The 16,890-nt window shown below is 40.9% G+C and overlaps 3 protein-coding genes across 6 annotated transcripts; all 3 read left to right on the top strand.

Moving 5' to 3' along the window:
* Positions 1–2,029: 2,029 nt before the first annotated feature.
* LOC308389087 (protein max-like) lies at positions 2,030–8,171 on the top strand. Of its 2 annotated transcripts, none has more exons than XM_080870233.1 (4): positions 2,030–2,204; positions 5,231–5,338; positions 6,676–6,814; positions 6,920–8,171. In XM_080870233.1, the coding sequence occupies exons 1-4, from the start codon at positions 2,169–2,171 to the stop codon at positions 7,102–7,104; spliced, it is 468 nt and encodes a 155-aa protein (XP_080726359.1). In that variant the 5' UTR covers positions 2,030–2,168; the 3' UTR covers positions 7,105–8,171. The 2 variants fall into 2 exon arrangements, with proteins under 2 accessions (XP_080726359.1, XP_080726360.1); XM_080870234.1 differs by having other exon boundaries at positions 6,691–6,814; positions 6,920–8,170.
* A 455-nt stretch (positions 8,172–8,626) lies between these two features.
* Positions 8,627–14,762, top strand: LOC308389750 (ras-related protein Rab-15-like). Of its 3 annotated transcripts, none has more exons than XM_080871275.1 (7): positions 8,627–9,058; positions 11,797–11,857; positions 11,944–12,004; positions 12,083–12,142; positions 12,330–12,419; positions 13,643–13,708; positions 13,791–14,762. In XM_080871275.1, the coding sequence occupies exons 1-7, from the start codon at positions 8,935–8,937 to the stop codon at positions 13,944–13,946; spliced, it is 618 nt and encodes a 205-aa protein (XP_080727401.1). In that variant the 5' UTR covers positions 8,627–8,934; the 3' UTR covers positions 13,947–14,762. The 3 variants fall into 3 exon arrangements, with proteins under 3 accessions (XP_080727401.1, XP_080727402.1, XP_080727400.1); XM_080871274.1 differs by having other exon boundaries at positions 8,634–9,058; positions 12,083–12,160; XM_080871276.1 differs by lacking the exon at positions 13,643–13,708 and having other exon boundaries at positions 8,629–9,058; positions 12,083–12,160.
* Positions 14,763–15,087: 325 nt separating this feature from the next.
* On the top strand, positions 15,088–16,496 carry gpx2 (glutathione peroxidase 2; the record flags this gene model as incomplete). Its single annotated transcript, XM_080871183.1, has 2 exons — positions 15,088–15,456; positions 15,765–16,496. The coding sequence occupies 2 exons, from the start codon at positions 15,088–15,090 to the stop codon at positions 16,116–16,118; spliced, it is 723 nt and encodes a 240-aa protein (XP_080727309.1). The 3' UTR covers positions 16,119–16,496.
* Positions 16,497–16,890: the final 394 nt, after the last annotated feature.

Genomic DNA, 16,890 nt, shown 5'->3' with positions numbered 1-16,890 from the left:
ATATAGGTCATTTCACAATATGCCATAATAGCTTATTGTGATACTCATCTCTTAACACTCTACTGTTAATACAACATGTTAACATTAGACAGCCTTCACCTTTGATATATTGGGGTATTTTTGGTATTTTGCAGTATGAATAATTGATTCTTGATATCCTCCTGTTGACATCTGAATCTCAATGAGATTAACTGAGCACAAAGATTCAGTTGATTTATATATTTTTTATTGAACTTTCATCTCCTTTTAGAAACACGTATTGCAGACATTTCTATTAATGTGAACATTAATCAGGATTAGTTTTCTTAAACATTCCTGATTATTAAGGAGTATATTTGCAGTGCTGCAGCTATTTGAAGTTCGTATACTCTGACAATGAACAGCTATGGGTAGAAGGTGGGGGAGGGCAGCTGAAATGAGCTAGGCCACCATCTGGCCTTATAATTATATGCTGGGAATAGAAAAGAGCAGATATTGTCGCACACAACACTGCTAATAATCTCCACTTGAACAGTAGACTGTTGAATCTAAGCTAATATGTCATGTCTGATATCATAATGTAAATATACAGTCAAGATTCTGCAAAATGACTGATGGATGTGTATTTGACTCAATGATATGTAAAGCAGTTTATAATGTTTGTGTAATGTGTTTAATCAATCAGTCAATCAATTACTGATATTACTGATCTCAGCCCATTATGTGTATAGAGCACGCTTCTCCACAGAATCAATTTCTTCTATTCCAGCGTCTCCACCACCACGAATGAGACCAAAGAGCTGTCAAAGGACGTCAGGGATGAGAGTGTAGAGTTGCACACGGCTGGAATGGACTATAAGAACATCAGCAGGAAGCGTGGTGACATGGTGACCATTGCTAGTGTGATTATTCGGAAACAGAAAATATAAAATGACCATCAATCACCTTCTGTCTTAAGGTGGGTCATTCCAAAACTACAAGGGAGATGCTTGTTTATTATATGAAGGGAAGTTAGACCACAGTCACCAAGACGACCACATAATGGAGTGAAATCATGGTGCACCCATAGGGTCCAATCACTCAAGAAGGTGCATCTTTAGTTTGCCAGTGAACATCTAAATGATTTAGAAAAGGCGTGGGAGAAAGTGTTTGGAGGAAGAGGGATGATGTTCTTTGGATCGCACTCATCATTTCTCTTCCTCCAAACACAGTAAAGTACAGACATGTAGATTAAAGACATGTAGATGAGAACCTCCTTCAGAAATGTTATAATGAGCTGTGAATGGGTCAGCATGGCAGTGATCCAACACATACAAAGGCAGTAAAGGAGTGTCTAAACAAGAAACATGTTAAGCTCATGGAGTGGTCAAGCCAGTCTCCACACAGCCCTGTAGAAAATCTGTGGAGGGAACTTAAGTTTCAAACAGCAGCCAAGATACCTAAAGGATTTCTGTAAAGGGGAGTTGGCCAGAATTCCTCCTCAGATGTGTTCAAACCTCAAGACCAACTACAGGAAACGTCTTACCGCTATGCATACCAACAAGGATTTCTCCACCAAGAACTAAGTCATGTTTTGCTTGGATATTAAATACTTATTCCACTCAGTGACATCCAAATAATAGTATAACTTTTATGTAACGTGTTTTTTTGTTTCTGCATTTTTGGTTGATATTCTGCCTCTCTCCGTTACAAAGAAACTACCATAAAAATCAGAGGCTGTTCATTTCTTTTTACTGGAGCAAACTTACAAATTCAGCAGGTGATTAAATCATTTTTCTGCCATTGTAATATACCACAGTACAACAAAGAACATCATGTTCTATTTGAGAAACCACACTGAGATTTCTCATATACAAGCTGCTGTGATTGTAGGGGATAAAATGTATTTTGAAGGCGACCCAACTCCGCGGACTTGTGGGAAATATAGTTTCAGCTCCAAAAACATGACATATGCAAATCAGCTTTGTGTTGGACCAAGTTACTTCAATTACCATAGGCCTTTGCTTTACTGCGCCTGCGCTGTAGATGTTTTCCCCGTGCATGTGTGTAGGCGAATCACGTGTGGAGAAGCGGTTGGTTGTCATGTCTCTGCTGTAGCAGAGTTCCGTGCTTGGTTTAATTATCTGCTTCCAGCTTTTGCTATACTTTCTATTTCTTTTCCCCCCTCATACCTTTTTTAAAATCGAAGAATGAGCGAAAACGATGACATCGAAGTCGACAGCGATGTATGTCTTTTTGTTTCTTCTAGAAGTAGCTAGCCAGTTTGTTAGCTACACAGTAACTCACATTCCTCTCAAAATATGCTATTTGATTGTGCTAGCTAGTTAGCGGGGGTTTCTCTGGGCTAGCACTAGGTTTTGAAGCCTGTATGGAGATAGCTGTTAGGGGGGGCGTTTGAGCTCTTAATTGCTGGCTTTCAAATGAAAGTCGCACACGGAACTGGTGAATAAGTTGGGTAGCCTCGCTACGACATTTGTCGTTTATTTGGGGCAGCTCAGCAAAATAAAGAGGGCTGTTTTATGCTCTTATAACTTAAATCACTCGTTCTGGTGGACCGTATTCCTGCTGTCACGTGATCAATAAAACTTGAAATAAAACGCTGTGTTAAAACTGCAAATATGGAAAAAAAAAACATAAATAAAACCAATCATAAACAGCAGTTAAGCTCTTCCAGGACACAAGGTCAGCTCTTCTGAGAGGTGAACTGACGGCTTGCTTGGACATAATGTTCCTTTCAGAAATATAACACGGTTCTGTCGGCTATACCACGCATGCTTTTACTATTTATTTAGTTTAGATGCTAAATGCAGCCCTTGTTTATTCGTTGCATAAAAGGGTAATCCCTTCACGTCTACCTAGATATAGTTAGCATACTTGACAGCTAGCTGGTTGAAATGTCGTGGTTGGTTGTATCTTTAGCTCTGACGTGTGATTTAAGTCAGGCTATGATGCACACACATTTAATACAGCAAACCGAGGCTCAATGAGAATACAGTACTCGATGTTCTCCTATCGTACAACTGAATTCATGTCATGTTATTGTGTTTTCTTGATTATAAGCCCGGCGATTTATTCAGTATTTCTCTGCAAGCCCTTGTTACCTGTTAAATTGTGGTTTCTTGCTAAAAATCCAGCGCTGTAGTTGCATTACAACTAACCACTCTGCCAATGTATCAGTACGCCCACTGTGCGTGCAGGTTTGAATTCCTCGTGTTGCAATAAGCAGTTGCATTTTCCCACCCCAAAGTGCGATGTGGTGTTTTAATTGAGCATGAATCTGAGAACATGACCTAAATATGGCCACATATTTCTCAGAACTATGGATTCCAACTCTAGTGTAGATCCTATTAGAGCCACCTATACATTTACTGTAAGGCTTCATAAGCTCTCATTGTGCCGTGCATCTAACGCTACTGAGCCATTAAGTTTAGAAATGCTTCCTAAAAACAGTTTTCAGCAAAGGCTCAAATTTCACATCCATATTTCAAGTGATGAGCTTTAACTTTGTGAGGCAGATTGTTTGTATTTGTCTTTTGTTTATGTTTGTTTTGATGTATATGTTTGTCTTTTGCATTTTGTGTAGTTTTACATGATGTGTTCACGAGATATTAGCAGTTTTAGTCAAATCTGCCATGTTTGAATCTACATTTTTACGTTGATATCCATTGACATGTAGTGTTGCTCTTACATAAACAAAGAAAATGAAAGTAAAATGTTCCTTCTAATCTCTGCCAGTACCTAAATTAAAAATGATCCGTTTTATACTAACTTTAATATCTGGCCTAGCAACATGTTGTAATGAGTGAGATATAGATAGATAATAATAGATTGGATTTATATAGCGCTTTTCGAGACCCTCAAAGCGCTTTACAATGCCACTATTCATTCACTCTCACATCCACACACTGGTGGAGGCAGCTACAGTTGTAGCCACAGCTGCCCTGGGACAGACTGACAGAAGCGAGGCTGCCATATCGCGCCATCGGCCCCTCTGGCCAACACCAGTAGGTGGTAGGTGAAGTGTCTTGCCCAAGGACACAACGATCAGAACAGAGTGAGCTGGGGATCAAATCGGTAACTTTGCGGTTACAAGATGAGCTTCCCAACCCCTGAACCACGGCCGCCCAGATAGATAGATCGATACACACTCTATTGATCTCACAAGACAAAGTCCAGCGACAGGATACAGAATAGAAATAGTACAGTTAGTGAGTTAATAGTTAAAGTAAAACCCTCACTTAGTGAGAGACATCTTTTATCAAATATATACAACAGTGAGAAAAAAACCCCTAAAAAATAAGAATGAGGTTAATTTAAAGAAGAGCAAAAAGCTACAATAATACCATACCAATATTTGAATTTACCTGATCTACATCCCGTCTGTCCAGTTCTGGGTTGTGGATGGGGGAGCTGGAGCCTATTCTAGCTGCCATAGGGCAAGAGGTGGGGTACAGACTGGCAGTCTTTTGCAGCGCCAACACAGACAGCCAGACAACCATTCGCGCTCACATTCACAGAGAAATGGGGAGAACACGCACAGGTCCTGGGTGCAAATCTAGCCGCAGCCTTTCCATATAGAGTTTGCATGTTCTCCCCATCTCTTCATTTGGAAAATTTTCACACATATTTGTAATCACTACATTTAAAAGCTAGTTATTAACCACAAACGGATCTTACATGACTCTTAGTGACTCACGAAACAAGGAACACCTTGTTTTAAGACAGAAAATTGGATTTTTTATCTATCATCCAGTCCGTGTTAAGAAAAAAAGGCAAAGGAAGAGTTGAGACTGAGTTAATGTTGAATTTTAGTTACCACTAAGATTTGCTGGTGCAACCCTGAAAGCAAACATATCGTGTCCTTGTAAATACTTCCAGCACAGGTTCCTGCTTGTGTGCATATATTGATATTAACCCAGATACACGCAATAACCGTCTAAAGATGAGGCCTTCTCTTACTGCAGTTTAAATCACTTCTGTATGGCCTGGTAAATGGCCTGTATTTATATAGCGCTTTACTAGTCCCTAAGGACCCCAAAGCGCTTTACACATCCAGTCATCCACCCATTCACGCACACATTCACACACTGGTGATGGCAGCTACATTGTAGCCACAGCCACCCTGGGGCGCACTGACAGAGGCGAGGCTGCCCACCACCAGTAGGCAACGGGTGAAGTGTCTGTATGTTAAAGAAGCGGACGTATGTAGTTTTTTTGTAAATGACCTAAACTTTCTCTCTCCCCTTTGCAGGCAGACAAGCGAGCACATCACAATGCGCTGGAGCGTAAACGCAGGGACCACATTAAAGACAGCTTTCACAGTTTACGAGACTCTGTGCCTGCACTACAAGGGGAGAAGGTGAGGAAACTATCTATATATTGCCATAGACCATTCATATTGTGCCCCAGAATCCAGATCTATGCTCGTCATCTCTCCGTCATGCCTAGAGGAAGGAGGAAATTGTTATTTGTAGAAACAGATGCCTCGCCAAATATTAACGACGTGTCTGATAATGATTCACAAGATCATTCATCTCGTTGGTGGATTTTAACAAGCTTGTAGACACTGCTGTCAAAGCAAGCAGCTCTGTAAACTCTGGCAGCTTTGCCAAATAAATGCTGGATGAAGAGTGATGTTTCTGCTTATGCTGTCCATTTCATATTTAATACTATTCAAGTTCAAAAGGCAGTTAACGTACAGTTGTTGTGTCAACATGGAGATGAGATCATTTTCTCCTCTGTTAAGCCTGATTTGTAGTACTGTGTTGAATCCCAGCTGCTTTATCTTCGTTTGCTTTTAACTTGTACCTGCGCTGGTCTGCCATCACAAGTGAAACTGAAGCTGATAATGCTCAACCTGGAGTTAATAGATATGCAGTGCTATGCAAATCTAAAAGCCACCCCTCATTTCTTTATATTTTGCTAGGAAAATGGGAAATTCTGTCGAAACACGTGCAAACATACATGAAAGTACAGTATGTAAGTTAAAAACAGAGTCTGTACAGTTTTAATGAGCTTGAAAATCACTATGTGGTATGACGGCTTTTATTCTTCAGCACAGCCTGAACTCTCTTAGGCAGCTTTCTTATAGTAGTCTTCAGGAATAGTTCATTGAAAGCTCTTCTCTGGATGTTGGCTTTCTTTTGTTACATTTGCTGTCACGATGATCCAACACTGCTTCAATAATGTTGAGGTCCAGCCTGTGGGGAGGCCAATCCACGACCGAGAGTGTTGTAATTGCGTTGTTTTCTATCCTGACTGAAATGCAGGTCCAAATAATGACAGAGCCTTTACGGATTGCTGCAGCCACTCACTCTTTTACCTCAGATTAATACTGAAGATGATTTAGACCAGAAATTTCTAATTTGAATTGATCACTGCCCACTGCCACTGATTTTCAGTCTGGTTAGTAATCTGTATACTGTGTTAACACTGCATATTTCTAACAAACACAGTCGCTGTTGCTCAAGTTTGCATTGCTGCAAAGTTGTGGCATCAACATTTGTGGTCAGCCTGCGCTGTTGGTTTAATACGGTACTACAAAACAAGCGTTGACCCATCTGCCCGAGGTCGCTGACTCCTGGAATAGTTCTTGTTAACTTCTTATTTGAATCCAGATTAAATTGCAACACACTCTGAACTGTGTATAACAGATTCATGCACTTTATTGGCTGCTTTTTCACACGGGCCTCACAGAATTCTGTTAAACAGGCTTCCCGAGCACAGATTCTAGACAAAGCCACGGAGTACATCCAGTACATGAGACGAAAAAACCACACCCACCAGCAAGATATTGACGATCTAAAGAAGCAGAATGCACTGCTGGAGCAGCAGGGTAAGCGGTGCTCTTGTTAAATAAGTATCGCACATTTTTGTCACGTGGATTCAATCTCAGATGCCGTAAACAACGTTTGTTTCTATCTTTGTGTACGACTTGCAGTTCGTGCACTTGAGAAGGCCAAGGGGAACACTCAGCTCCAGACCAACTACTCTTCCGATAGCAGCTTGTACACAAACCGCAAAGGGAGCGCCGTGTCCGCTTTTGATGGTGGGTCCGACTCCAGCTCTGAATCAGAATCAGACGAGACACCAAACAGGAAGAAGCTGCGCCTGGAGCTAAGCTAGATTTTGGTGGACCCCGGCTCCTTAGACAGACTCTTTTTACCCACCAGCCCCAGCTCCTCTTGCCTGTCCGCACTGAGCCCTGCCTTCTTGCGCTAGCCCAGGAGACGAGGTGGAGATCGTGTGTGAGAGAGGTGCTATTATGTATAAAACGCTTCTACCTTCTTTTATCCTTCTGGCAAGCATCCTGTCACTCCTTTCGTGGCCCAGCAACAAAGTTAAAAATCCCCAAATTGAGGCAGCTCTGCAGATTTGAAGGACTTTATGCCTTTCAGACCTCATAATAACCATTCATATATGTGGAGATGACAAGACTTGAGTAAAGCTACAAAAATAACCTTTCCCTATTGGTTGTTTTGGTCAACCTCTCCAATCCGGTGGAGGTGTGAGACTTTTGACAAACGGTAAGGGTAGGAATACCTTACCTTTTAATAATAATAATATTAATATTTTTCCAGAAAAGAATGTGAAGTTGCTTTTGGAAAAACAAACCCTGTCTGTTATGCAAAATGCAGCCCTCCTTATTCTGTGTAGTTGACTAAAAGTTTTGTCTTTTGAAATGTTGTGTAATCAAAGAAATCCCTCTATTTATAGTCATGCACCAAGAAGAATTTCTTACCCTTATATCTATATACCTATATAATCTGATGTCTGAACTCCCATTATGTTTGGCTTGATATTTCAAAGTTTCAGCTATTTATTTTCCTCTATTTTTAATATTTTTAAATAAATTGTGGTTAAAAAATCCCCTCATTGATATTGAATGTTGCACAATGCAGTTAAAGGCATTGTCCTTTATTTTTGTCGATGGAAGTTCCTTTTCAGTGTGTGGTATATAACACTGTATACTCTTAAATGGTGTCGTTTCTGCAAAGAAAAGCCTTCCCTTTGATTTGCCTGTGCTGGGAATGTTTCTCTTTTTTTTTGCAGAGATAAATTAGTGTGTACCTTATAAGATTTGTTTGTTCCATTCCATGGAAATTACAGGTATGTTGTACATACTGCCAACGGTTGTCTTGCAAGATAAGGCATACCTTTATTATGAAACTATAAATAAACTATTTTATCCATTTTGGATGAATTTGTGACTCCTGTGTTTTTAATGTAAAAAAAATAGCCTGATTTTTGCACATTAGGCATCCCCAACAGCATCCTTTTTTTGGTGTTAAATGCAGGTTTAGTTAAAGAGCCAGTTAATTCAATAATCTGGCAGGTTTAATAGGATTTGAGAATCAGAATTTGCTGATGGAATTAAGGTAAATGATAAGAAGGATTTGTTGAAACTTTGGTAGAAATAAACCTTTAAATGTTCCTAGATCACAAGGACTGGATTGGCTACACACGGAGATATATGTGTTTGTCTTTTCACTCATATTTAGAGATAAAGTAGAAAATATGAGCATCGAGGAACATATAAACTTTTATTTGCGACATAAAATGACATCAATCATTGTTTAAATATTGAATTTAGACTTGGGCCAGTGTGATGTGTCCTGACGCTCCCTCTACAGGAAACAACGTTCAAAGACGCAGGTTGTGTGCTGCTTTCCAGTGCCGTAGGAAATTGCAGGCGTAACCAAGAACGACATGTAGGATGGTGAAGTACTACTGAAATATTTGAAGGTGATAGTAAAGCACACGACGAACCACAAAAATGTTAGAAAAACGTTCCAAGACATCTGACTTTGTAAAGTGCATCAAGTGGCGCTCTTTGAGTTCAGCGTGAAAGTTTCCGAGGGGCCTTGAACGCATCACCCAAGCAGAGGACAAGCAGCCAGTTTCAAGCGCCGCATCAGACAGGCATGTTTTTTCATCATCGCTTAGTTTTGGGTCATGGCTAAACAGTACGACTTCTTGTTCCGGCTGCTCATGCTCGGAGACTCGGGGGTTGGGAAGACTTGCATGTTGCGCCGGTTCACGGAAAGTGACTTTGACACTACACACATTTCCACCATCGGTAAGCCATCCAACAGGTTTTCAGTGAAGCTTTCTCCAAAACTCATATCAGTTTTTTTCCCCACAGGTTGAACCAGTTAAACACCGGGAAATTCTTTTCCCTGGATGAATGTAGATGCAGGGTTTTAACATTCAGAGCATTTTATTTTAGCTTTCCCATTTGTTCAGAATATAAAAGTGGGCCTACTTATAGGATTAAAGGGCCTCAAGTTCAAACAGCCTCACATGGGAAAGTTTGCCTAGAAGGCTTTCTGTTGCCCACGCTAAAGCACAATGAAAGTATAAGATGGAATGTTTTTGCTTAATTAAAGGTTAGACACGTAGAAGAGGTCTGATAAATTACGTCTCTGTCACGAGCGTACTGGAAATGGGAAGGGAGACGACTATTTCTTCTGCTCTCAAATTATTTGATATGCTATCTTATATCTTTCCCCCCTTGATTGGAACTTGCGGATTGATGAGGCCATTAGTGCTTCATATCAGTACTGCCACTTTTCCTGATTGTGTCACATACTAATGAGTTGGAACAAAATGTGGTAGGCCCTGTTTACCTGTTAGACTGTGGAGCATAATCAGGGTCAAGTCACACCAGAAAATGCAGAGTGGAAAGGCTTTACATGGGATTTGGATATTTGGAATAGTGTCTGATGATGAAATCATTGCTAAAAGAAAATCACCAGCCGTGCCTTTAGATCTGCATCAGGCAGTGAAAGAAGCGCTGGAACAAAAGGATACCGATATGCAGGATGAATGGACAGCTTTGCATATATTACATAAACGCAGATTCTTACATGATAAAAGTGAACAATTGCAAAAAGAGGAAAGCCATCCTTAGGGCGAGACAGAAACGGGCTACAGGAGGAGCTCATTCACAGACACTGAAAACAGTGAGATTGGGATTTGATTGTTATGTAAAGTAGGTGCATTTTCAGATTCAGTAGCACCTCTTCGTTTCACTCAAACTGGGCTAGGAAGCTGCATCGCCAACAAAAATGTATTTATGGTCAATGATCATATGAAATGCCTGACAGAAAACTTTTTTATGAGCACAATGTTGGGATTGGATTACACAGAGTTTATTGATTCCACAAAGTGTGGTGGCAGCGTAACGGAAAGAAAAAAACAAAAACTGTTCAGGGTTTAATGTTAAATGTAACAGTTCCAAATATGGAAGGAAACAGAGAACAGATTCCAAGTTGTCCAATTGATCAGAATCACACGTTTCCTTTTTTTCCTGCTCTACTTCTTTCCTATTCTAACTTCAATCATGCCACTAGTGTTAAAAAATCTTATAAATATCCATCACAGGAGCCAAATGAAAGGATCTCTTCAGTCTTTTCATTAATCTTTTCTTGCAAGATATATCGACAGTAGTATAGTCGTCATAGTTGTAGTGTCATGGCTTATTGGCACATTGGACTATAACAGAAACTATTGAATTTGCTAATTTCGGTCATGCTTTAGTTGTCGGGCCAATAACCTCATGCGACTCCAGAATACTTTGGTATACAGAGGAGTTCATGGCCGACTTAATGACTGCAAGGTGCCCAGGTAAAACAAGCCCAAATCATCACCCCTCCACCACCGTGCATGACAGATGGTAAGAGGGGTTCGTGCTGATATGCTGTGTTTGTTTTTTGCCAAATGTAGTGCTGTGCATCATGGCCAAACATCTCCACCTTGGTCTGGTTTGTCCAAAAGACATTGGAGGTGTGATGGTTAGTACGATCTGGGTTCTTGCTGCCTCTTACAGCAAGAATGTCCTGTGTTCAAAGCTACTGGCTGGTTGGTCTCTCTGTTCCTGCAGGGGTTCCTTCCAGGTTCTTTGCCTCCCCCCCACAGTCCAAAAGTTTGGTGATTCCAAACTGGCCCTAGGACGGATGCTAATTTAGGCATGTAGGCGATCGTGGCTCAAGAGTTGGGAGTTCACCTTGTAATCAGAAGGTTGCCGGTTCGAGCCCCGGCTTGGACAGTCTCGGTCGTTGTGTCCTTGGGCAAGACACTTCACCCGTTGCCTACTGGTGGTGGTCAGAGGGCCCGGTGGCGCCAGTGTCCGGCAGCCTCACCTCTGTCAGTGCGCCCCAGGGTGGCTGTGGCTACAATGTAGCTGCCATCACCAGTGTGTGGATGTGTGGATGACTGGATGTGTAAAGCGCTTTGGGGTCCTTAGGGACTAGTAAAGCGCTATATAAATACAGGCCATTTATCATTTAGGGTCTGAGATGTAGCTCTAGGGTTGTTGTTTTTTTTTTTGCCATTTTCTGCCACTGAACTTGGGTTAAACTTACTGTGATGTCTACTTCTGGGATATGCGACAGATCAGCAAACCTTTCATAACTTCTGGCTTTATAGATGTGATGACACTTGTTGATGATCAGTTAAGTACATCTGAGTACGCTTCCTCACAGGACTGCAGAGAGTCTTTAACATGACTGTACATAGTGTAGGATCAGAAATGTTTGTCTTTGAGTGGATTTTGGCTTTGCTAGCATGATGAAAACTAAATAAGAAGTAGATTAAAAGAACTAGTTGAATAGAAACCAGCAAAGTTACGTTGCAAACCTTTATTCTGTCTCCTAGCACAGAAATCCCTCAGTGTCGTTTACACCTGTTTAGATAACAGTATCTCCGAGGAATCCTCAATGAACCTCAGGGACATTTGTTGGCAGTTTGTGATTGTATTTTTGGAGGTTGCATCCCAGCTTACATCTGTATTTGCATTTTCTTTGTTTTGGTCAGGAATTGATTTTAAGATGAAAACACTGGAGGTAGATGGAACCAAGGTGCGAGTACAGATATGGTAAGTGACATTTTTCTTTCATTGCATTCACACTTGCTGCCATGGGTGATTCCCTTTTGCTGATATGTGTTTGGTCCTCCATGCAGGGACACAGCTGGTCAGGAGCGCTATCAGACCATCACCAAACAGTACTACAGGAGGGCGCAAGTATGAGCAGCCAAGAGTAAACTTAGATTTCTGTAACGCAGCTTTGATTCCTTAGTCCTCTTTCCACTTTTTATGCAGGGTGTCATCTTTGTCTACGACGTCACAGACAAGCTGTCCTTTAAGCACATAGCCAAGTGGGTCAGTGATGTGGATGAAGTAAGGCAATAAGCACTCTGTTCGCTGCCCTTCGCAGCTGTCCAGTATTTGTGTTCTGGCTGACTGAACTTTAGCTGCTTGCTAAACAATCAGTGGCTTAGAGTGACTGACAGGATGATGAAGTCCACTATCCCTGTGCTTGACTTCAGTTTTTGTTGTTTTCTTCTAGTATACTACCCAAAAAATGGAGACCATATTGGTAGGAAACAAATGTGATGATTCACTCAGGAGGGAAGTGTCAAAGAACCAAGGAACCAAGGTTTGATTGAGCCTTATTTTCCGCTGTGCTTTAATTAGTATATTATTGATTTTAATTTGGAGATTGTGTTTTAAGTACTCAACATCATAATATACAGACTCCCATATTGTAAGTCAGTCTCCTGGTGGCCTCCAGTTTCTTCCATTAAACTTCCTTAAACTTGATGATGATTACTGTAATACCTGCGCTGGAAAGCTTTGTGTGTTTCATAAATGTCACTTAAGCTGCCAGATCAGCTCGAAACACAGTCTACACAAACAATCCACACACTGCATACAAATTCAACCTGTCTGTCGGGCAACTTGGCAGCTCGATTCGAGAAGTGTGCGCACAACTATCTCTGTGCTGGCAGGCTCTTAGTTGTTTCTATTGCTCAGACAGCCTCAGGCCTTTTTACCACAAAGACACGGTGAAGACTTGAAAACACTCCCAAATAAAATCCGGACGGTTGTACAGATCATGTGTGTGATGAGTAGTTGTTCATGTTGTAGAAACACCAATATGAACTCTTTCTGACCCTGTTAAATTAGACGTTGAATTACAGCCAAATGTCATTCATCAGAATGAACGTTCCTCCGAGCTCTTCACACAGACCAGGACCATCTAGATACTAAATACTACAAAATATTCAGTTATACTAGACTCAGTCGCTGCTCTCATGTTGGGAATAATGTTGACTTTATTTTTGAGGTTTTAAAAAAACACTTTTGCATATTTGAGAAGAACTTTTATTGAGAAAATATGCAATATGGTTCTGGCATAACTTATTTCAGGGAGAAAAGGCTTTTAGAGGCACTACTATCAAAGTCCCAGCTTCCAAAAACTAATGGCTGATACCAGCATGTCTCTTAAAATAGAATACTGTTCAACTGGTTAGGCTGAGACAGACAAACGCTTCCTCCCACGTTTAAAACATTTAGTGAAATCTTTTTAAAAATCATATCGCTAAATAAGATAAACTTTTTATAAACCTCTTACTGCATGTTATAATATTAACACAGCACACAGCAAAGCCTGAAGGATACACCTACATCCATGCAAGTGCATAATATGTATAAATCTTCACACTGTTGACACCCTGTGCTGTTTAATCAGTATTATTGTGCCAGAGTATCGCCTTTGCATTTAATTGATTTTTTAAAATTATATTTATATAGTTTTGGAGAAAAAAGGTATAAAATAGTTTTATTATTTCTAAAAATATGCGCTTCAATTGTCTGTAGTTAGCAGGATCCTATGGGATGGAGTTCTTTGAAACCAGTGCCTCCAAGAATATCAACATCAGTGAGGTAGTGGATTTTCTTGGCAACATTTTTTTCTGGGTAATTCCCCGCCGCATTCTTTTGTTTTCTTTCTTCCTTCTTCCTCCAGTCATTCGAACGTCTGACAGAACTCGTGCTACAGGCTCACAAGAGGGACGTGGACAACCTGTTGGGATCTCTGGACAGCTATCTGGATAAGGCAGGTCTGGAGGAAGACAAAGAGAGCACAGTCCCTCACCTTCCTCAGAGGAGCTGCGCCTGTTAGAAACAAGATGGCCATCATGGTGCCACAGCTTATAGTTGAAGGCGCTCTGACTTGATTCGGTCCCCCTCTGCCCTCTTTGTGGATGCTGTGACTTGTTGGCCCAGGGGTTTAATGAATGGGTTTCACTTTTTGCAAGTTTTTTTTTTTTTATCACACTGTGTTAAATGCATTTAGAAGCAGCTACCAGCAGAGGGCCAATTTTGTTCCATGATCGCTGAATCTTAAAGCTGCTGAGGTTCCCGGAGAACACTGTTTTGTGTAATAAAACTATCCATACCCACAATTTCCTCCTTTAAAATACAGGTTTGCACCGAGCAGCTGCTTCGTCACTTGTTCTTCATATTTTGTTCATATATATTTTTTTAAAATTGAATAATTTGGTTGGTGCTGTAGATGAATTGTGGATTCAAATCAACAATCGTTTATTTGAGGAGGGCGGAGGAAGAGGATGGAGGCAATGACGAAGAAGCCGGAGGACAGAGCTGAATTATTTACACCTCGAAATTCAAACCCAGCAGGGGTGGAGTTATTTACATAATTTACTATCCTCCTTTGACGGAGACTCTGTCGTGCCATGTTCGAAGACCTTGAATGCTTGCTCATGCATTATCATCACGAATGTGTGCATTTGCGTTACAAATGTGATTGGCATTGTGTGCTAAAGGAGTGTTACCGCTCTTTGAAGTAATGTACTCAGGCTCTGCCAAGTTGCCACTTGTATGTAATTTTTTTTAAATGATATGTGCAGGTTGTTACAAAAAAAATAACAAAACCACTGTACGGGTTAATAAATTAAAGTTTTCATATTAAAGCTAATGAGATGTGTCGGGACCTTGCTGAGTCATTACATTAGAATGCAAGGAGTGAAGTCCTGAAAGAGTTCAGACAGATTCATTCATTTTTAATCACCCTCCGTGAAAGACGGGGGATCATGTTAAATTTTTGATGACAGAGAAAACTGATACATGTTACAGAGATGCCGTAAAGTAGGAAGTACGTGCAAGTTTTATCCCTAAAACACTCTTTGAGAATATAATTACATTCACTTCAAGAAAGTCAGTTTACTTGATAAAACTTTAAAAATCCTGATAAGAAGACAATTAGTTACGTTAATCTATTTCGGACTTCTTCAGAGTATAGGATGGCAGATGGAGATCACTTTCCCGCAGGGCCATTTGATCCTTGTCAAAGGCAACTTTCTGCCCTAAATGAATCAGGTGACCAAGCGCTTGGATACAGGCAGCTCGAGATCCCCTCTGCCTCCACTGTGGCAGAACCAGAGGACGAGATGACGTTCATCGCGAAGACTTTCTACGACCTGAGGGCCACCACGCTGGAGGGAGACTCTGTGGACTTCAACGTCTTCAGAGGACGGGTGGTCCTCATAGAGAATGTGGCCTCGCTCTGAGGAACCACCACCCGGGACTTCAGCGAGCTCAACCAGCTGCAGAGCAAGTACCCCCATCGGCTGGTGGTCCTGGGTTTTCCTTGCAATCAGTTTGGCTATCAGGTGAGTTCAGCAGCAGAGTTTGAAGTCACTTAAAAACCTCTCAAATGTATTACTTAATGTACCAGTTCTGTGTTATTGTTGTTGTCACAGACATTTTCCTTTTCCCAATCCTACCTGGGTCTGGTTTGAGTTAAAGTCTGACTTGTATTATTGGCATTAGTGTATTTCCTCTTTCCTAAAGCAAGTTACAGGAATTGCATCATTTAATAGTGTGCAAACTGTATCTGGTACTGATGGTTTGATACTGAAGTAGGATTTTAATCATCTTCGCTATCATAGTGAAACCAATGAATGCTTGTGCTCTGCAGGAGAACTGCACCAATGGTGAAATCCTGAATTCACTGCAGCACGTGCGTCCAGGTGGAGGCTTCAAGCCCATCTTTACCATCTTCGAGAAGTGTGACGTCAATGGAACAAATACCCACCCAGTTTTTGCCTATCTGAAAGACAAACTCCCCTATCCCGATGACGACCCAAATTCTCTCATTCAGGACCCCAAATTTCTGGTTTGGAGCCCCATCAGCAGGACGGATATCTCCTGGAACTTTGAGAAATTCCTCATTGGGCCAGAGGGAGAACCCTTTAAGCGATACAGCAAAAAATTCCCCACCATTGACATAGAGCCTGACATTCAAAGACTGCTAAGATTAACTAAGACCTAAGAATAGCCTCCATCTCTTAATGACTTCTCATCCATAACTCTCAAAGCTGTCATGCTGTCCTCCACACCGTTGAGTCTTATTAAATGAGGGTGATGTTCTAAAACAGAATAAGGGAATATCATCGGAAGCCTTATAAGTGCTTAACAGTTGTGGATGAATGAACAGTGTAGTTAAAAGTTTACGCATATGTACATTATGCATGAGGCAAATGATCACTTTGATGATTTTTTTTTTTTTTTTATCACATCCTTTTGTTTCTTGTTCTTTTCCTGTTCGTCCAGCAGATGGTGCTGCTGATTTAATCCTAAACTTCTCTCGTGAATTAACATTCATCACACACACATAATGTTTGCACTGGAATAAAACCTTCAAACCAAATTCGTCTCCCACTGAGGTGTGATTTTTAATTGGACCATATATAAACATAAAGATGCGCTCCACTGATGTAAGCACGACCAAAATAGAGCTGGAGTAGGCATAATAATGAAGCTTTAAATACAGTGGGGAGGATGTGGAATTATTTGAAACAGCCTTTCAAAAAATTCACAGCGCAATCTTCTAATTATGCTTCCTCTTGCCCGATGAATCCCTTTTTAAAATTATCTCAGAGCCTCCCACACTAATTTTCCAGACCTACATTTTTAAAGTAAAAACATGCTGAAACCATGCAGCTACATGAATGCTTTATCACTACAGTGACACCTTAAGACAAACCCAAAGTCATCCATGTAGGGTAAACAGTGACCTCGTTACCTGTGTTATGACCTGCCAT

This window comes from Rhamphochromis sp. 'chilingali' (genome assembly GCF_963969265.1).
Source record: "Rhamphochromis sp. 'chilingali' genome assembly, chromosome: 21".
Classification (NCBI taxonomy): Eukaryota; Metazoa; Chordata; class Actinopteri; order Cichliformes; family Cichlidae; genus Rhamphochromis; species Rhamphochromis sp. 'chilingali'.
The sequence above is the reverse complement of the archived record's forward strand: the minus strand, read 5'-3'. Positions and strand labels throughout refer to the sequence as shown.